The sequence below is a fragment of the Tyto alba genome, unplaced genomic scaffold (genome assembly GCF_018691265.1).
Source record: "Tyto alba isolate M040663 unplaced genomic scaffold, T.alba_DEE_v4.0 Super-Scaffold_27, whole genome shotgun sequence".
Lineage (NCBI taxonomy): Eukaryota > Metazoa > Chordata > Aves > Strigiformes > Tytonidae > Tyto > Tyto alba.
Window position 1 is genome coordinate 2,168,021 of NW_024881301.1, and position 20,790 is coordinate 2,188,810.

Genomic DNA, 20,790 nt, shown 5'->3' on the forward strand with positions numbered 1-20,790 from the left:
GCCAGTTTAATGAGAGACTGCAAGTTAGTCAACCTTTTCATTGCTTTGGCCCCTCAGAAGTGTGCTAGGCATTGATTACAATCACATAGTGTAAGTTATTCTGGTTTGTTCAGTACCTCAAGTAAGCAGCAGTAACTCCTCATGTGTTTGAACTCTGACGCTGGCATTCCCACGCCATACCACGTTAGACATTCAGACAACTGTGCTGATCACATATTTCCTCTTACTTTAATAGGCCTTTCAGGAATGAACAAGCATTCCCTTGTATACTACTATGGTTCCCATCATTTGATGGTCACACTTAATTAACCACAAGTTTAGTAGAGAGCTGGTTACACTTCATTTCATTAAGTGATTTCATGATCACCAGAGGTACACTGACAGCTCTGTTAGCTGAAGCTATTTGAAAAGGGGCAGCAGAGACAACAGTAACATTTTGCAGCACTTGTCCATCAGTGAATTTCCAGGCACTACTCTTGCAGAGCACAGCCAGTTACATTTCCATTCCTGTTTAGCTTTTTGGCTCACGGTTATCTCAGCCTTGAGGGAAGATAGACCGTATGCTATTACTAGCACCTTTAGCAGTGTTGGTCCCTGCATCCTTGAAGTAATCATTTCTAGATAAAGTAGATACTAAGAATTTCTTCATCTGTCTTCCCTCCTTTATGCTTTTCTGTTCATGGTCAGCAAATAAATGCAATTAAAGCCCAACATCCCATTTAAAAATGTAAGCAAGAAGCAATTGGAAAACAAGAAAATGTTACAAGGTTCTACGGTGTGATAAACCAGGCAATTTAAAAACACCAGGCAATTAACTCTAAAGTATGTAAGAACTGCATGACAGGAAAAACACCACTGATGTTACATACATTAGGGTAAGCACATAGACATTACAGGATACCTGTAAAACCATACATTAAAGCTGCATACCACAAAAACCTTCTCACAATAGTTTATGCTCATTCATAGGGATATGTAATGCACAGGTGGTTTAATGATTCTAATGTGAAAACATTTTTTCTACTTGAATGGGGGGGAATTTTGCTGGCTGTACTTCAAACCTACATTTGAAGTTCAGTCTGCCTGTGTTTTAACCCATATTTCAGTTTAAGAGAGACAGAAGTGTTAGGAAAACACCACCATAAAGGAGAGTGAGATGAAAGAAGTATAGATGCATAGCACAAACCAAAAACAATGCCAATGACTTGAATTTTGTTGTGAAGCCCTTTATCTCTGTCACAGAGATTTCAGAATGTTCTGAAACATTCTGAACACAGAGTGTTCAAAAATTCTGAAATTTCATAAACTATTTCATATAAAAATTGCATCTTTGCTCTAATTATTTAGTCTTTAGTTCAAATCATATGAAGAAATAGCAGAACGCTTACCATTCACTATAAGCAGACAAGAAGAAAAACAGAAGTATCTTGTGCCAGAGTCAAATGATGTGAATACTTGTTACTGCCATTCCTTTAGAGACCTGTTCTACATAAAGATCATGAGACTCACATATTAATAAAAATCTTCCTACAAATGTAATCTGTTTTCACTTTCCTATAGGTGTTATGCTATCATGGTTTGTGATGAAAAGGACTTGTCACTGGGGTCCAGAATATAAGGGAGCCACTTGTTTCAGAAAGCCCCGGGAGGGATTCTGTTTCATGTGTCTTCACAATCACACATCTATTACATAAAAAGTCATTTACCAATGGAACTAGATAATGATGTGTGAAAAAATGCGGCATGCCATCCCCTACCCAGCTCACAACACAGCTATGAGAACTTCCATGTAAACTGTGTGAACTTTTTGTCAGAAATTACACTTGTTATTGACAGGGGGGGAAAAAAACAATCCCACACTGCTTTTTACAACTGGCCTGCACAAAATATTATTATTCATAGTTTATATTCCTATAATATCTTTCCCACACATGGTAACTATGGTGTATCCATATCACTGTTCCAACTTTAAAGGCAGAGAAAATGATATGCCAAGCATTTAAGTGACCTGTTCAGAGTTGTGTAACGAGTTACAGATAACCTGGCTGTCTCCAGCCCTAATAATCTGCAAAGTACACCCCAACTACAGTTTGTATTGAGTCATTTAGGCACAGATACTGTAAGCAAAAAGAAATTACATTACTCAGGTCTTAGAAGGGTGATACTTTGTGTACTCAATAAACCAAGGAAAAAGAAATCAGCAATGGGCTTTGAACCAAAAATGCAAATTCATCGCAAGGTTATCCAGATTTGATTATCAAGAGAAGAAGAGATTCTCACGGCCTTAAGGGGGAATCACTAGGCGTTTCTAGATTAGATTTGTTGTTCTGGTGGAACACAAACCCTAATTCCTCCAAGAAAAGCTTTGCATTTTTCCCATAGGTGAGACATAGACCAATAGTGACAATGACCTTAGTAATGTAGTAATGAACAAAAGATTACTAACTGTAACAGGATCTAAATAAACATCCACCTCCATGTCTCTTGGAAGAATGATTTGCAAAGCATTTCTCACCCCACGTATCACATGTTTTAACTGACCATTTAAAGAGCCTTTCTTATGTACCTTCATGAGTTTCTGCAATGTCAGCTATTTGCATTGACTGGAGACTTAAGTTTTAAAGTGCTGTGCATTCTCTGTGGTGATACAAAAGCAACATTATCGATAATAAAGACAAGATCCAGCAGGGAAAACAGAAGAAGATCTAACAAAACTTTGATTCATAGGAGACTCAAAGCTGCATGATTCAAATACCAGAAATTCACTTTCAGGAATTTTGGCAAGATTTAATAACCAGTAAATTATTACTAGTTTTCCTTGGTATTCATTATAACAACATTAATAATAGTGGATTCCTTCATACATGTTTGATTTTAATATCCAAATCTGTGGGAATCCCTCTGGTATTTAACAGAACAAAATTCATCATCAATTACAAAGTCATGGAAGGAAATCCAGAAGCATCTTTATCCAAAAAATTGTTCACATTAATTTATTAACTAACAACACTTTCCAAAGTTTCAAACATCGTATGACTCCAAAATCATGAAGAATTACTCAATTTGTGCTCAGTTTGTAAATATGCTGCTATATACACAAAACCTACATAATTTATCATGTTGCTTTCCCATTATTAGAACTTGCCCCATACCTCACTGCACATGAACTTAACTAAAAATGTTATCATATCAGGTGGAAGAAGAGAAAGAAAGCCTATTCTAGGAGTCGAAGAAATTGAAAGAAAAGTAGGCAACAGAAAAGTATGTCAAGTTTCTCTCACCGAGAAGCAAGATGGAATTTGTCAGGAGCCCCAGTCAATATCTTTCTTCTACATACAATTTTCCCTTTCAATTTCTAATACGTGTAGGCCAATGAGAAAGGCAAATCCCTCGTTCCTTTCAGTTGCCCACCTGTCTCAAGGCAGTACTTCTTCTCAGTCAAACATACCTATTTCAACATAAAAACGCTGATATGGAAACATTCTCCTTTTTAACAGATACTCAGAGGTTGAAGATTTAGTTCTCACTGAAAGACTTTCCCAACATAACTGCTGCTAATGGTTATGACATTTTTTCATTGGAAGACATAGACACAGTGTGACAAAAGCATTCTTGACATCCATCCTTCACATCTGATTTTATATACATCTTCCATAACCACATGAATCCTTATTTTGTCTCACAAGCATTTAAATTAATGAATTTTGCAATCACCAAACAGCTGAAGAGACAGAGCTGTGGGCTACAATCCCACATGTCTAGATACAACAGCTTCTTTTAAGCATCTCTTCTCCAGAAGGGATCATGTGGAAAAGCTCTGATTATTATTTCCTGAGGAATGTGGGCTCAAAAAAGAAGTGATAAAGCCTAAGAACGCAGCCATGGCCTTGAATCCAGGGGCTGCTCACCCGCATCAAGGCTCTGTGGTGTCAGATGGGGCCTGGGCCTCTCCTCCAGTGGGAAAGGCATCAGGTCCTTCCTGGCGACCACCCCAACCACTCTGTTCTGCGGGTCAACAACAGTGAGGTGGCGCAGCCCCAGGGTGCGAGAGGTGGTGGAGGTGCGTTGTAGAGAGAAATGAGCTTGGACTGCCACTGCAGATTTGTTTATGCATGGCTCCTGTAAGGCAAGCAGAGGAGACATCGGGAGGACACAAAAGCATGGGTGCATCTCTGCCGCAGGGGTGGGAAGGAGAGGCAGAGGAAGGAGGCCGGGGAGAGAAAGGCAGCAGGCTTGAGGGACAGGAGCCAATAAGAACATTAGTTCTTCTCTCCATGTTCCCCAATTATACCTAAAACATCAGGAAATACCATAGTGAAAAAACACATTCTTTTTTGGTAAACCATCAGGTTCACTCTAAATAAACTATTATGACTGGAATGTACCCAAATCTCACAGGCTAGAAAAGCAAAGTTGAGCTCCATTGATATGGTCTGAGTTTTCACTTGGAAATAGCGAGTGACCCCAATATTTATTAAGTCTTAAGATTTTTTATAGCTGCTATCTCATTACACAACCATTTATGACATCCTGTAATATTTTGCAGTAGATGCTTGTAAAAGTCAATTCACATAGAAACATAGACTGCGAGGAAGAAGACAAAGAAAACAATCATATGGCTCTGAGAAGAAGAGGTCCTACAAGTACTAAACTCTGATTGCTGAAAACTATGATGGCTATAACCATTTCTTGATAGGAACAGAGCTAAAGACCATTTTATTGTTAACCAAGCTGGTTTTTATAGCTTATATAGGTGTTCACTAAGTTTCTACTTTTCACATAATTCTACAGTATCCTTCTGATGACTTGGCCAGTTCTGTCAAAGGAGGTGTATTATGCTTCCCAAGTGTAAGCTTCCCCAGACAGAGAAAATTGAAACAGACATCATAAAACAATATAAATAAATGCACAGTGTAGAAGGACATGTCTCTCATTTGCAGGACTGATGTTCGAAGACATAAGAAGGAAAAAAAAATTAAAGGTGAAAAGGCTTCCTCTTTCTATACCACATATAATTTTGCTTTGGAAGTCACTACCACAGGAAATCATTATGCCCAAGAACTTCACAATGTATATATCTGTGGATAACAGAGCTTTCATGAGTGAGAGTAACAAGTTGTTGGAAGAGGTACTAAACTCTGTGCTTCAGGGATCACGTCAGGTACTAAAAAGTTAGGTACCAATGTGAAATCTAATTGAGTGCAATAGGTTTCCCATAACAAAAGAGCTGTGTGGCCCAATGGCGCAAGCACAGGACTGGGTGTCAGCTGAGCCGGCTTCTACTCCCATGTATGACCTCCTCTGGAACTTCGGAAAGCCACGTGTCCTCTCTCCACCTCAGTTTCCCCATCTATTAAAAGAAAACTCTGAAACCAAACTAGATAATGGCCGTTAGGAACACTGTGTTTCTTCTAACTTTTCTCCTTTTAGTTATTCTCAAAGCAAGGAATTCAGACTAGATGGATCTTAAACTCAGTCCTATCTTCTTTACACACAAGTAAACAGGAGCAGGGTTTATATCTTTTAAAATAAAACCCATCTGAATCAGGCTCTTTGGCCTGGATTTCCCAGTGTCACTCTACCTCAGTTGCAACACTGTAAACTGGAAATTCACCAAGGCAGAAACTACATTTATTTTGTTTATAACGTATTTATTTTAGGCCTTATTCAGTATACCAAACACATTATTGCTTTCGGACCCAGTATTTTACTACAGTATTTAGGAAATAAATGTGGCAATGTCATAGCAGGGATTAAAAAGAAAAATAAAAGGGGAAAGAAATGTAGCTTTATTTATAAGTTGATGTATAGGCACTGTACTGTAATGGAGCCTAAAATCTCAAAAGCGTTGCTTTATATTTGCTTTATAGGACTGTAAGAGCCAAATAATGACATTTAAATGATCTATTCCATTAACATTGTATCATTTTGTCAATCTGGAATGTATTTTAATCAAAAGCCCCCTTGAAATGGTCTCCTTTGTTGTATTTTCTTTTTGGCTCATTTTATCAACATCTGTTATGTTTATACAATATGAATTAAAACTTCGGAATGCTGTTTGTACTCAGCTACTTTTGTTGAGAATGTAACGTCCCAGGATTGGCAGTGTTTATGTAAATCAGTGCGGCTGACACAGCCATCATAAACAAATGAGAAAATATAACAAACACATTGTTCATGGAGGAAATGTTTGTTTTTAGAGTTGGCTTCAGTCTTACCAGATTGATGAAGAGTTGCTGATACCGGGGATCTGTAGTGTAACGATTCAGCAGCATGGTTAGGCGCGACAGATTGGGCAGCTTCTCCACCGTTATCTGGAATAGGCAAGAATCCATTTCTCTTTCCTTCTACACTGCATGTCAGAACCCAAGGCACAAAAGCTTACCAGTTTGACTTTTAAGAAAAGATTTTCTAACAGAGCTACGCTGGCAGAGCTTGTCCAAACTTTATAAATTCTTTTGCCAATAAGGCTTAAATTAGCAATTTAAAACAAAACATTCTTTACTTACAAAAAGATTTTTTTTTTTCCCGTAGTGTAACTGTATCTCTATTAAGACAATGTAATTTATATTGCCTTAGGGTTGAGGTTTTTCACACTGTGAAAATTCACACGCTAAGCGGCAATTACATGATAGCACAGTGCAGAAAAATGCAACAAAACTGGTATTAGCCATCAGCTGAGCTTCAGCCCTCTTCCATAGGAAGAATTTGCATCCTGGCACCTCATCCTGTACATAATTATCCTGCTCCTTCTCCACATTGTTTTGCCAGCCAGATTCCCATGTGCAGACCAAGTTTCAGTAATATATGATGACTTTCCAGTTGTGCCTGTATAAATTGCTCAAAACTACATTACCAGTCTTGCCTTAGTAACACACCATTTTCTTCTACCACGCTTGATGTTTACTATTCCTAAAAATCCTTTAGTCATCTATCAAAGGGAAGAATGCTACATGCTTTTCAAGTTTGGAAGCTTTTACAAACACTCATCATTCAGAGGTGCTATCCCATACAGAATTAAATATTATAATAATACTGCTATCCATAAAGAAGTTGAGAGAGAAAAGATTGGAGCAGCCTATCTGAGCAAGGAAATTCTTTGCCAGCAGTCTTGCCCAACTTCCAGACTCTGAGTGGCATTATAGTTTATGACAGCTGTCCCTGGAAGGTCTCTGGTCATCCTTTAACTTAACTCATACCATACCACTTCTTTATCTCAACCCCATACATTAGATCATTTCTTCATTCACAGAGAGCTCATCCTAAATCACCTGATATACATGCTGATTAAACAAGGAAAGAACGGAAAGAAAAGCGGTTACCTTCTCATAGGGGAGAGGATGACAGAGGGAGAAAGACTCATCATTTGTCTCTGGTTCAAAGATGTGCTTATTCTCCAGCAGCATGCACAGCTCTAACCTAGGGGTAGAGAAGAGGGCTACAGTAATTACAAGGGGCAAATTTTAAAAACCAAGCACTCAATGCTTTAGCATCAGATAAACAATGGTACCTCAAGTATTGCACGCAATTTTGGTTATCTCAATATACAAAGGACATCAGACTATTAGCATGAGTCCAGAGGAGGGCGACCACTATGGTGACAGGTCTTGAGGGCAAGACTTAAGAGGAGTGGCTAAGGTCACTTGGTTTGTTCAGCTTGGAGAAGAAAAGGCTTAGGGTGACATCATCACAGTCTACAACTTCCCCAAGGAGGGCAGCTGAGAAGGAAAGATCTCCTCTCTCTGGTGACCAGCGATAGGAATGAAGGTGCATCAGGGGAAGTTCAGGTTGGACATTAGGAGAAGGTTCTTAATTGAGAGGGTGGTTGGTCACCGGAACACTGGTTCCCCGGGGAAGTGGTCACAGCACTGAGCCTGTCAGAGTTCAAGGAACATCTGGACGTTAGTTTTAGGTAGTCCTGTGAGGAGCAAGGAGTTGGACTCAATGATCCTTATGGGTCCCTTCCAACTTGAGTTATTCTGCGATAGCAGCATCACACAGTTGTTTTCTGGTTTAGGTTTGGCTAATTAGATTAAAGGACATCACCTATCCTACATGTTCATCTTGACCTGGATCCACCTGCTTGGCAGGACCAGCTCATGCACTGTCTAGTTTGCACCCAACAAGACAATACCAATAATAAGCACATACAGTTATCTGAACATAAGCAGATAGATTGTTGTTCCTTCCCACATCCTTCTTAAATCACATCTAGATTAAAACACAAGATCTGAAAAAAAATCATGTCAAATTTTAAAGCATCAGTGAAACCTTCTCTCACAGTACTGCACTCTAGAGTTCATTAAGACATTTAATATTCTTGCTTAGTCATGTGAAAATCAGTATCTTTATCAATTATTGTATCATTTCAACCCTTTCTTTAGAGTTCTCCCCTTCTGTACTACACATATAAAGTCTTGACAAGCAATATATTTAAAATTATAATCTGTATCTTAGTGTTTCCCTGCTCCCCCCTCCACACACACTCCATCCACACTATTCACTTCCAGCCTTTTAACTTACATTTAGATAGCAAACACCTTGGGGACTACCACTAAGCTTTTTGTTTTGTAACATACTGAACATCATGTTAGCCCTGGTCTGTGATTACAACTAGGAGCTACTACAGTTGTACAAAGATACGCAACACAATGCTAAATGATGTGCTTGAGGGACCCAGAGGAGAGCTGACGCACAGACTTCACTAGGGCATCAGAGAAATACAAATGAGGTACAAGGTGGCTTTTGTGACTGGAACACCAAATATAAGCTGGGAATTTTTTTTTAATAAATATTTCTGTATCTGAAAATACTGATTTGTTCAAACTGAAACCTGTTATAAAAATTTACTGGTTTTAACATAATGTCGCGTGGGAAAGATTAGTCTGCCTCAAGGTGGGATTAGCACTCCACAGCAGAGGACTTACACTAAGACAACATGCCTGCCAGATCCAAAAGCTGGTGGTTAGTGCCCTCCTTAGGGAAAGGATATGGAAGAACTAGGTTCAAGCCCTTTCTCCACGCTCTCCTTCATAACAAGCACATTAGTGGCTATGTATGGCATGTCTTAATTTCTCCTCTTGGAGAGGTTCCCTGCTGAATAAACAGGGATCTGTACGACTGGGTCCCCCCCATTCCCACTGGCTGCCCTGACCAGCAGGCTATTTGTTGTTCTATTATTTTCTTCCCAAATTGTCTCCCCTTCACTATTCTCTACTACTTTGTCCTGCATTTGATGAAGCTGGATCAAAACTGTAAAGAGGGCAAAAGAAATATCAATCTTATTATGAAATACTATTGAGCTCTCACACATGAAGAGGTAACATTAAACTAGTTTCCAATGTATTACATTAAACTGTAGTTTCACATGTTTTGGTCTTTTATATAGGCCACCTTTTCTCCAATTTAAAACCAAGATAATTTGGGAGCACCTGCGTCCACATTTTGGTTCAGATCTGGAACATATATTTGAAGGAAACCATCCTACCACCTCCACCTCCCATGAGTTGATGAGCATTGTAGAGCCATCCCGTTTCGCCTGAAAATCTCATCTGCTTCACTCCATAGATCTACTCTTGAAAGCTGTATTTTGTTAATGCAGATATGGCTTTGGTCTCTCATCTAAGGTTCTCAATGAGATTTATAAATAGGTGTGCATATGGCTGGGATACAGGTGAAGACCTGAATGTGAATATAACTTGTGGAAGAACATCAGTTCTGAAGAAAATCAGTGGCACAGCCAGGAATACCAGGAGTCTGTCATCTGCTTCCACCTTTAAAGCACATCCCATTCACAGGACAAACAAGGAATTCAGTATCCTTCATAAATTTTGAAACTTTGTTTGTCTCAATTTAATATCTGACTGGCTTTGGTTTTTATGAAATCTCTTTCAGATTACTAAGGAGAACACAACTCTGCAGCAGAGCTAACTGCTGCGAAAACGCCACTGAGGAAATACTTTGCCCTGGGCTCACATCTACCCTCCTATAAAGTCACTGGCTTGCCCTAAGCCTCTTGCCATGTGCATGCCAGCATATGGACATGTCACATAGACAATTAATGGACTTGGGTTTGAGGACAATGATGAGAACACACTAAAAAGAACAGTATAGGCATGCTACAACAGGCAAAATCTATTCCCCTCAGGCTACATTTGGAGGAGGAAAGGGAGAAAACCACAATATTCTCATAAAGTGTTTACTACAGCAGAGGACATAGAGAAGAAATTAATCCAGTCACACCCTATGAATTACCTTCGGTGCATTACACACTTTGTTCTGCAGGGCACTCTAAAGGCTCACGTTTTACGGACTTTCACAAACAGATCTGTAATCATTCTAGGTGAGATATAAATACAGAGATCTAAAATTCTGCTCCGAGATCATCACATAAAGCTCCAAGAAGTCGATCTCAAGGATAATCTCTAGGCCAGGAACACTCTAAAGACTTTAATCCTAACACGAATACATAGATATCAAGTGCAAAAGTTAGGAGCCACTCTGATCCTTCGCCAGACTCTATGCTCAGGTCCAAAACACTGTCCATAGTCCAGACTTCACCATTTTCCACTTGAACATCGTGGACTGGAATTAAAAAAACATCAACATTCACCATGAGCTGAAAGAGCAGAAACATTTGCTCATCACCCGTGGTTTGTTGGTCGGTTTTGGCAGCTTGCTATTTGCCTGGCACCGCTCTTAACTAAACCCAGCAGGGAGTCACTTAACAGCGCTTTGGGAAGTGTGAGAGAAATTTGGCTAGTCAAAAAAAAAGCACACACAAACACAATGAAGGAAATCGTTGGAACATTTCTGATAAGAATCCAAGCCTATTAAAAACTGCCATATTCAGGAGAAAAATGAACATACATTATTTCACTTGGACTTCCAGAAGTCATGCTTCAGAGGTACAACAACATCACTCTTTGATGTTACATACAACATCCTTCCTATCACATCATCAAGCCTTAGAAAGCAGACCAAACATGTTTCTTGCACTATTTTGTGAGGTTTAACAGGAAGTGCTAGGATTCAGACTTGGACTCTGCAATTGTTCGTTTACTCTTTATTTATTTAAGAAGGAAGAAAACCCTTAAGTAGGGAATCTCATTTCAAAGATACCCTGGCAAGGCATTGCAGTAGTTTCATATGCTCTATCTGTTATAAAGCATGCATCATGAAGATACACCTAATTAAGATAACACATTATTATCCCAATATCCACATGTCAGATTTGGCATGGAAGTCAGGAATGAAAAGTATCTGACAGCTGATTGTGTCACTCTTCTTGTCAAGATGGCCAATTATCTGAGGAAACTACAAATTCTAAATATTGGGGGAGTGACATAAAAGGAACTGCAGCTCCAAAGTAGCTGCAAATGAACAGAAGGAAGATTAAAAGGTGATGTCACTAGCAAAAGCATTCACGGCAGGACTCTCCCAGCTTGAATGGATAAAATAGCTACACAGCGGGATGGGGGAAAGAGGGAGGATTAGAGAACCTGAAGCATCATTTTAGTTTGCTTCAGAAGGCTTTAGGCTTATTTCTCCTGAATTAATCCACCAAAGGTACCTGCATTGTTTTTATTCTTGAGTTGACTGTATCTGATGTTTTGGCCAATATCCAACTCCAGTGAGGACCGGTGATTAACGTATTCTGACCAGAATAAAACAAATATCCCTTCCGTGTATTAAAAATCTGCTGTCTCAGGACTTCTCTCAGACATGTTAAAAACCCAGTGACATCTATTACTAAATTTTGATTCATGTCAGTCAATTTGAAAAAACGATGACAAAAGAACAGTAACGAGAAACAACAAATTGCACACTAAGGCAGCCAAATATGGCACCCTGAAACTCATCATGGTCCTTCCTCATCCTCATACCTGGCTGGTGTAAATTATTTTACAATATCACAAGCATCTGAAAACTTGCTGCAGCTAAGACTCAGTGTCTTGCAACGTCAACTTTCACAGCAGTTGAAATGAAAAGACTGCTTAGAGGATTTTGCAGGATTTGATCGCTGCAGTGCTCACAGCAGAAGTTCTAGCATAAGCATGCAACTCTTCCAAAGGGGACAATGAGAGAAACTTTTTACATGGACTGTGAAATACTAATTCTATTTAAGAATATTTGTTACTTTATGTTCTTGGTAAGATAGCTGCTAGTATACTAAATGCATTTTTTCCTGCCTTCAAATAGCATTGTGCCTTTTAACTGGTAAAAAAAGAGTATTCTGCATATGGTGAGCTAGACAGTAGATATGGACTAGATCATCAAATACCGGGAACTGTTTTAAAATCAACCAAATCTTCATCTTGCACAGCCAAATCTCAGGGTTGCAGGGTTGTTTCAGGTTAGGCAGCCTAAATCATTACTGTTTACTTAATATTTCATTCTTCAAACCAAGAAGGAGCTTTGCATGAATTTTTGGCATTTTACCTACAAGATGATAAAAAGGTCATTATCAAGTACTGGATTGAGGTTTTCCAGAGCAAAGATCAAATCCTGTTCATGCCAAAGCCTTTCAAAGGATGCTGAATAAATATTGAATCCCTGTAACTCAGTTTTCAGATCTGAAAAACAGGGATTTTTTTTCCACCTCAGAGCTGTGTTTTGAGGTTAATATTCATTACTTAAGTTGCCAACTATCTGGTTTTATGGGCACCATCAGAGTGAATGAGCAGACAGTAAGTCCACAGCCTCAACATGAAAATGCAAAGGCAGCTGTTAATAAATTGTAAATGCAAACTTAGAATTTCAAATCTACACAAAGACTAGATTTTAGAAAAGGATGAAGACTTAGAATGAGATTCGTATTTCCCTACAAGCTGGCTTCTTACCAGGCAGATTTTCAGTTTCAGAGGAACCTACCACACATTTAAACGACAGGACAAGTATGTGATCAGTCTTTCCATTCACACACCAGTTTTCCCCATGCCTATATTTGATTTCGACATTTAACAACACTCTGCACTTGCCTGAAAGCCACCCACATGCTGCAGTGAGGCTGCATACGTTTTTAATTTGGCTTTTTGAGTTAGCACACAGCCTCTGCAACACTCTAGTTTTCCCTCCAAAGGGCTCTGTCACAAAGTCCTACAGCACCTGCACAATTATTTGTATGGCCAAACAGGCCTACTAATTTTAAAAGTATCATATAATGTTGCTCTTTGGAAGAAAATTTTCGCACTTCGGATATGAAATAAAATCACTGCCACAGACTCTATAAACCTTCCTCCATCTGTGTTATTCATGAGCTCCAGTGCCCCAGGACCCTGACAATACATGGGAGGATCATAACGTCAAGGGCTTTTGTTGAAAGTGCTGGATTCCATTTATTTTAACAGGCAAGATTACTGTATAGTGTATCATTGAAATTAACTGGATCAGCTTTTCAAAAGCAGGAGTCCGGACAGTAAAAACAAACAGTGTGCTGACAGACTCTACCCTCTAACATGGAAACCAAGTAATCACAAAAGCACTTTGATATTGCCATCAGCTCCCTACTCTGCACACCTAAAAATAGTTTTCAAGTCTCTAACGTGCTCTCCCTCCCCTTTTTTTTCTTTGCTGGCTGAGTTTAGATGCAGCCTTCAAAACACTGTCAACAGTCTTTCTAGCTTTGATCAGACCTGGTAGAATCACTATTGCCCAGAACTTACAGCAAACCACGGGAGGAGGAAGGGGGGAAAGTTGCCCATGATCCTCTAGTAAGAAACAAAGCCTCATTTTTATCTCCATTTATTCCATTAACTTTGCAGACTTCTGTGTTTGATTGAGTAACTTTGCATTCCTGTGATCTAAACTTAGCAACCTCTCCACAACAGTGCCAGAAGGAAAAGGCTCTCCAAGAAGCTTTCAAATCTATATCAGTTATTTCCAGAGTGCCAGCAGCAAGACTGTCGCAATATTAAGGTAGATATCGCTAAGCTCAGTAATTAGTCTATAAATTAAATGTTTCTGGTCTCAATTCATCTTTAACTTTCCATTTGTCCCTAAGCTGTTGCACCACATTGCTTACTGAAGGCAAGTACTTCTCCTCTTGCTAAGAAAAATAAAGGTATTGCCTTGTTAAACAAGTGTGTGTGGACTCTCTGCACACATGCGCACACGGACGCCTTGAGAGTAGTGTTTCATTAGTCCCAACTGGGAGGGCAGATTAAAGAAAAATACCAGAAACCATACCTCCAGCCTGACATATCTATGATATGTTGCAATGCTAGATCTCCTTTCCCACAGCACATATCAATATGCTATGCTCAGTTTTACTGAGGCGCTTGGCAGAACGCATTCCTGACTCACAACGGTTTCTGTTTGCTGGACTGACCAGAGGCGAGTCATACCTAATAAACTGCCATAAAATACACATACACGCACCACTCTGGATCAATGATTTCTCTGCGAAAGGATGTTACTGTGTAATGCAGCTTTAAGTTTTCAACTTTGTCATATTTTCTAAACTCTGATCTCTTCAATTTACTTTCAGTTATGTGACATTCCCCTTTAGCAGGGTGAAAGCATGCATTAGCTAAACAATGTGGTTTGGATTTAGTGTTCCCATGCATCATCGTGAAAATGTTTGTCTCAGCAATAGTGTCATTATTGTTACTGGGAACAGCTGCTCTACCATGTCTTCTGATCGTGGAAAGCAGAGTATCTGCCTTCCCATACCAGTTTACAGGCAGGGAAATTAAAGCAGGAGCATCAAGTAAGAGGTTTATGAGCACACATTGTTCTCTACCTGGCTTCCTCCTGCCACGAAAGAAGCAGAAAGTGCAGCGCAGAAAGAACAGCAAAATAAATATTGCAAATAGAAATGTAGTTTGGCTCCCTCCACTGGCAGTTCTTCCAACGCTGGACCAGGGACCAGCCTGAGGCAGAAATCCTCCTCCCAGGTGCAGCTCCCTGGCAGTTCGGCTCCATTAGACGCAACATCCTCTGAGCAAGAAGTGGAGTGGGGAGTTCGCCGCTGATCACGCGGAGGTTTGATATCTCCCCTGAGTTTCTGAAGGGGAAAGACGCAGCCCTCGGTGTTCTCACTGGCGCTCCCAGCCTTGCCAAAGTAAGTTTCCACGTCCAGCTCTGGGTGGGCGAGGGAGACCCGCTGGGTTCAGCGGGGGGGTCACAGCGGCGATGATCTGCTCTGCCGGCTCGTGCAGCTTGGCTCGGGCCAGCCAGGCATTCTGAAGCAAAGCTCACAAAACTCAGAGCTATTTGTGCGATTGTACCGAGGAGCAGGCCCTAACTCACCTTTCAGAACAAGATCCTCAGAAGTAACTGGGCTTTATTTTCAGTTGGATAAAAGCTGTCTTCCAGAATACGAGACCTTTTGAAATGTCTTCAATGGGAAGCCATGCTTTCAGTCACTAGGCATTTCTGAAAGTCCAGGCTTTGCAAACTTTTCAACTACACGAAGACCACAGCTTTTGAATATATTTCTTTTCTAATTTAGAGCACAAAGCTCTATTTTTTCGAAAGGATCTTAGACTCCCAACTTTGATCCAAAAATGGGAATTACGCACCCTGAATACTTCACTGGTATCAAACAGACTTAATCTGAGTAAGGCAATTACATAGTCAATACACTCCCATATAGTATAACAAAATGTGTAATAAAACAGTTAAACAAACATAGTAAACTACAAGTATTTTTGACAACTTTACCTACAATATTTTAATTAACATCTCTTTTTGGCCCAAAAATAACAATTTGCATCAACCACAAATGCTGAAGTTTCAATAAGCTTGATGAGTGGGAAGAGATGGGGTTTCCTAGGTGAAAAAATACACACAAAAATGCAGGCACAATGCCAGAAATGTCACATCCTGTACAGAAGTAGCAGAAACCCAAATTTTACCCATTTCTGCTTAGACAGATATATTCTGTACAGTCTGCTTACAGTCAGAGATATTGTGGTTTCTGCATAATTACTCTTTCCCAATCAAATTAAATCAATTAAAAAAAAAAAAAATTTCCTTCAGCTGAAAGATAGGCAGAGAAAATGCAGAGTAATGGCTAACAGCTGTGTAGGTAAGAGTGCAAAGGCAAAAACAGGGTATTCAGCCTTCAGCCTTACAACAGGACAGCTATGTATGGCCCAGATCTCAGCGGTTCAGGCATGAACAAAGCGGCTTATTTGTTATGGTAAAATTCCCAAACAGGCTACTCAGTGATACTTGTCAGCCCAGTAGTTCCTTCAGAAAAATTGCCTCATAGCTGTGCTCAAGGTAGAAATTAAGATCGCCAGGCAGCACTCCAGCTTCTGCCTCTCTGCACCACTTCTCAAAGGAAAAGGAGGGTACAGATCCCGGCCTAACAAGACACCAGCATCCACCTGCTTTTCTTCAGTGAATACCAGGAGGATTTAATTGCAGTACGGAAACTCTGCTCCTTCATTTTCCTTGGCAAAAGTGAAGTAAAAGTAAGAAAAGTCACCAACATCAGAACAGTCCCTCAGAGGAACATGGTATTCGTCAGTTATAAATATGCAGGAAACCTACATATAAGAAGGGATAAACAGCACCTCAGAAAAAAAGCACCTAAGTAGAGAGCACGTTGTCATCCAGTTTGGTGGAAGAAATCAGAGAGTGCATGAGTGTCACGCACATGTGGAGGGAGGCGATCATGTGTGAGAAGATGCACGGCGTGGCAGCAAAGATGCTGCTGATAACCATGAGGTATCATCACCCTCCATGTTACATCCCAGCTGTGTCCACATCCAGGGAAAAGAAATTCATTACCTACAGCTCTCCTCCTCAAATCCTCCATGTCTTCCGTTTTTACCGTGTTTTACTTTATAAAGTAACCTCTTCCAAAGAAGATGGAGCAGCAAAACACAAGTGATGATGTGTCTAACCTCTTCATCATGTCAAAGAACCACTTCATTGTCCCACAATGGCCCCACACCAGTACATTGTAACATATGTGGAAGTGAAAAATTAGCTCTTTTTTCAGTTTTGGTCTCACAGAAATTAGGCAGAAGCATAACTCTATCTTTTCCCACTGGAGGAGGATCTGGAGCCACAGACTAGAGCAGCCAAGGCGAGAGAGAGCCACGGGACCTCCCAACAACTCCTCAGTATGCATTTACAGCCCCACGCAGTGTCTCTGGCAGAAACTTCCTGGGAAGGAAGGCAGTGATCCTATCCTCAGGTCTCTCCGAAGAATGAATTCCACCTAGCCAGGAGGGCATGCCATTTAGGGCATGACATTTATAGCTCTCAGCAGACTCCGGGCTAACACATTCATAACAGCCCAGCTCCCTTCCCGCAGTCGCTGGGGGGGAGACGGGGGAGGCATTTCAGCTGCAGTGCAAAAGAATAGCTTGTTTTATTCTGATGTGCAAGTATCACCGTTACTGTGGGAGAAATGGAGGGGGGAAGCCAGTCCCTCAACCCTCTGCATTGCACATAGTAAGTCGATCATCCCCACCAATGCCGTTCATCGAGTTCACCAGCCACACGTTCCTCAAACTGAATTCTGCAAGGGTTTCCCAGGCATGCACAGAGATCTGCCTATGGCAAACTGTCAAAAGTATTACTCTAAGGAGAACTTTGTTTTGGAAACTTGCTTCTCAGCTACAGTTTGCTTCCTCTTTAACAATTTTAAAGCCAAGGAGTTTTCTTTAGTAGTTGCTTTTGGTTTTACTCTCTACTGTTTTACCCAACTGGGGAAGATAACAGCTTCAGATTTAGGTTACCCGTGTAAAAATGTGTTTGGTGATCTCATCTTGATCCCCAGTGGATAACCATCCAGATCACAAAGAGTAGGAGAAAAATCTGGCCCCACTAAGTAGATATGGAAGATTTTATAGGTTTTGTTTGGGTTGTTTTTTAATAAAATTGGAATATCTGGGTGTTTGCTACAGGCCAGCACTGAGGTGCGTTTGTAGGCCCATGCAAGTTCCAGCCAACATTGCTTGGCCACAGTCCTTGCTTTTGTAAGAACTGACATTGACCTTTTCTCTTCAAAGGGTCAGAATCATTTGTATGTATTACAAAACATAACAACACTTTGTCCTTGTAGAGCAACTCTCATCACTACAGTTTCCAAGTGTGGGCAGGTACTGAATAACTTTTACATTTGGTCCAAATTTTCTTTGTTTCATCCATGCTTATTTCATGAGAAGAAACAGTTCAGAAAAACACATAAATGAGAAACAGTATTAAAAAATTATGAGCTGCCTCTGCCTTCATGCAAGCTTAGCAGATTGTTTGCTTCTTTCCCTTCAATAGCTTGTTGCCCCCTTCTTTTTAACCTAACAACTTTTTTGTACTAGAAAAAAAAACAAAACAAAACAAAACCATATTTTAAGAATCAATAATGCCCAAGGCAACTCTCAAGAAAAACATCATGGCAATTTTTTTCTTGCATCTTCCCCAAGCCACCTTTTTAAAAATATTCCAGGCAAGCCACATTTCCTCCACTTTAACATTATTGATGTACAAGATAGAAAAATCATTTTTTTGCCTGTGGTCATGTCACCTCCACATGGGATTGCACTGGATCTCATAGGGAAGAGGTTGAACAACACCCTTCTTCTTTAAGGAGTTCACAGCATTTCTCATTTTGGTCTTAACAGTTACGTGCTGCAAGAGCTGTAATTTTATGAGTAAGACGGAAAACCCAAATCCTAACTACTTATGGTTATGAATACGCTAATTCCATGACACATCACATTTTTGGAGGCTTATTTCAGAGGACGGCTGCAGAGCATTCCCTTCCTGGTGCTGGTGAGAACAGCAGAACAGCAAAGTCACCCATGGTCCCCGCTGGGGACGAGGCACCCCGAACTCACCACACAAGTATTCAGGCCCTCAGGCACGCAGTGGGGCAAGAAGGGGTGTCATCAGAGCACCCCAGAACGCAACGCTTGCTCCCAGACATCATCTCTGTATGGGTTTCACTGGAGTGAACAAACGACTGACAAAAAAAAAAAAAAAAAAAAAAAAAAGACATTTGCTGCTTCTTTGTCAACATTTAAAACATTATCTTGGGTTTACTCAAAACAGTCTAACAACAGCTCATTTATGCTGACAGTGACAGGGAAACAAACTTTTTCATTCATCCCTTTTAAAAGGCTCTGACAGAATGTATCCTAAAAGAGCTCTGGGGATTAAGCAAACTACAAACCAGAATTGTCAGGTAGCATCAGCTTTTCTCTAAAGACTCCTCTCTTTGGGATGTGCTGGTGATCAGCCTTTCACCCCCCCCCCCCTCCTTTTTGCTTGCTCCCACACCGCTTTGGTCTGCATTACAAGGCACAACAGTACTTGCATAAACTCAGCATACACCTCAGCAGCCTGGGACGCTCACTGCAAGGTGATCTGGTGAATTAATAAGGAAATGATGAGATTATAAACTGAATTTAAAAGGACCTCTGGCTGTATCGGTTGTTAGTGTGCCTTCTAGTTTTATTGCCGTGGACAGCTGAAAACTAAAAAAGCACACTAGTTTATGCTATCTAATATCTTCAGATTGGTGCACACCGCAGACTATCACTCAGAAATTTAGGGTTTAGTGCCTTAGCACATTTCTTATTAATATTGTTTATGATAACATCACCATGAGGGAACAAGTATAGATCTCACATACAAGTGTATGATCCTGCACTTACTGATGTTGTTACTCCTGCAGGCCACTGTGACCCAAACGTTTTCCCCTGTACCATTCTCATTCCAATCAGATATTTCTCTTCCTAAAAGGTTCATACTGTTTCACTTGTCAGTGAAGCAAGTTCACAGTTTTTATTACATATTCACTCCCTTCCCATCTTCATGCTCCAAAAGGGCAGCTGACCACATCGCTATGAGGTAAGTTCATGTGATCCAGCTGCCAGCAGTTCATCCTTGAAAATTTGTTATAAAGCAGGAAAGCAGACAAATCCTAACCAAATTTCCACTGATGATGCACGGATAACATTTTTCCCCATCCAGATCAACAGAAGAAAATACTTTTATCCTTGTTTGCTCACAGATAGATCCCAACTGCCACACAGTTAAGGCGTTAAACCAGAAGTGGATAAAGAAAATTCTCTACAAGAAAAGACGTAGAATACTGTGGTCATTCCGAACAGAAGACACCATGCAAGTTATGAAAGATTATGATATTACAATACAAAACTGGCCATGTGTTTGTATTACAGTTATTGGAAGCATAATTCATAGGGCTTTGCTGAGTGAACACCCGTGAAGTAGGAGTTGCATATGCATCTTCTCCTTTCCTCTAGGATACTCAAAGTGGAAATTAAGCCACTGCCTCTCCCACTTATGACCCACCCACTCAAAGGACAGCCTTAGAATACCTTCCTGAGAGGATGAATTCAGTCTTGTAGTCATATGAAATACAGTACCATAAATACTTAATTTATCAGGAGATTTTATATGCCTTTGGAGAGTCCCCCATATGGCAAGGATTCCTTTAGTCTAATTCTTGTTTACCCTAGCATGTTACTTCCAGTGACTTTGTTGCTTATCTCATCTGTGATATGATTTATGTTAACTCATTTCCTGTAAAACCATACACTAATAAAATGAAAAAAAAAAAAAAAAAAAAAGAAGTGAAGAAAGAGCAGGCCAGCTTTGAATTGGCATGGGACATTTCACGAGTAACTAGATTCAAATCCTTTTAAATTACTGTTTCAGTGAACCTTTAAGGCTCTGAAGGGCAATTTTCCCTTTTTCTACAGTTCCCACAAGATTGTTTACATTGGTGTTATTTCAACAAACCCCTGATGCAATAGATAACTTGTACTAGAAAGGACCTAGGTCCTTCCTTTAAAGGACACC

The 20,790-nt window shown here is 40.1% G+C and overlaps 1 protein-coding gene across 1 annotated transcript in view; it reads right to left on the minus strand.

The window, feature by feature from the left end:
- Positions 1-3,867: 3,867 nt before the first annotated feature.
- The window catches only part of LOC116963655 (chloride channel protein C-like), a 78,658-nt gene continuing 61,735 nt past the window's right edge, over positions 3,868-20,790 (minus strand). The window contains 3 exon segments of the mRNA XM_042797854.1: positions 3,868-4,119; positions 6,219-6,314; positions 7,323-7,419. Coding sequence (XP_042653788.1) covers positions 3,868-4,119; positions 6,219-6,314; positions 7,323-7,419 — 445 coding nt within the window.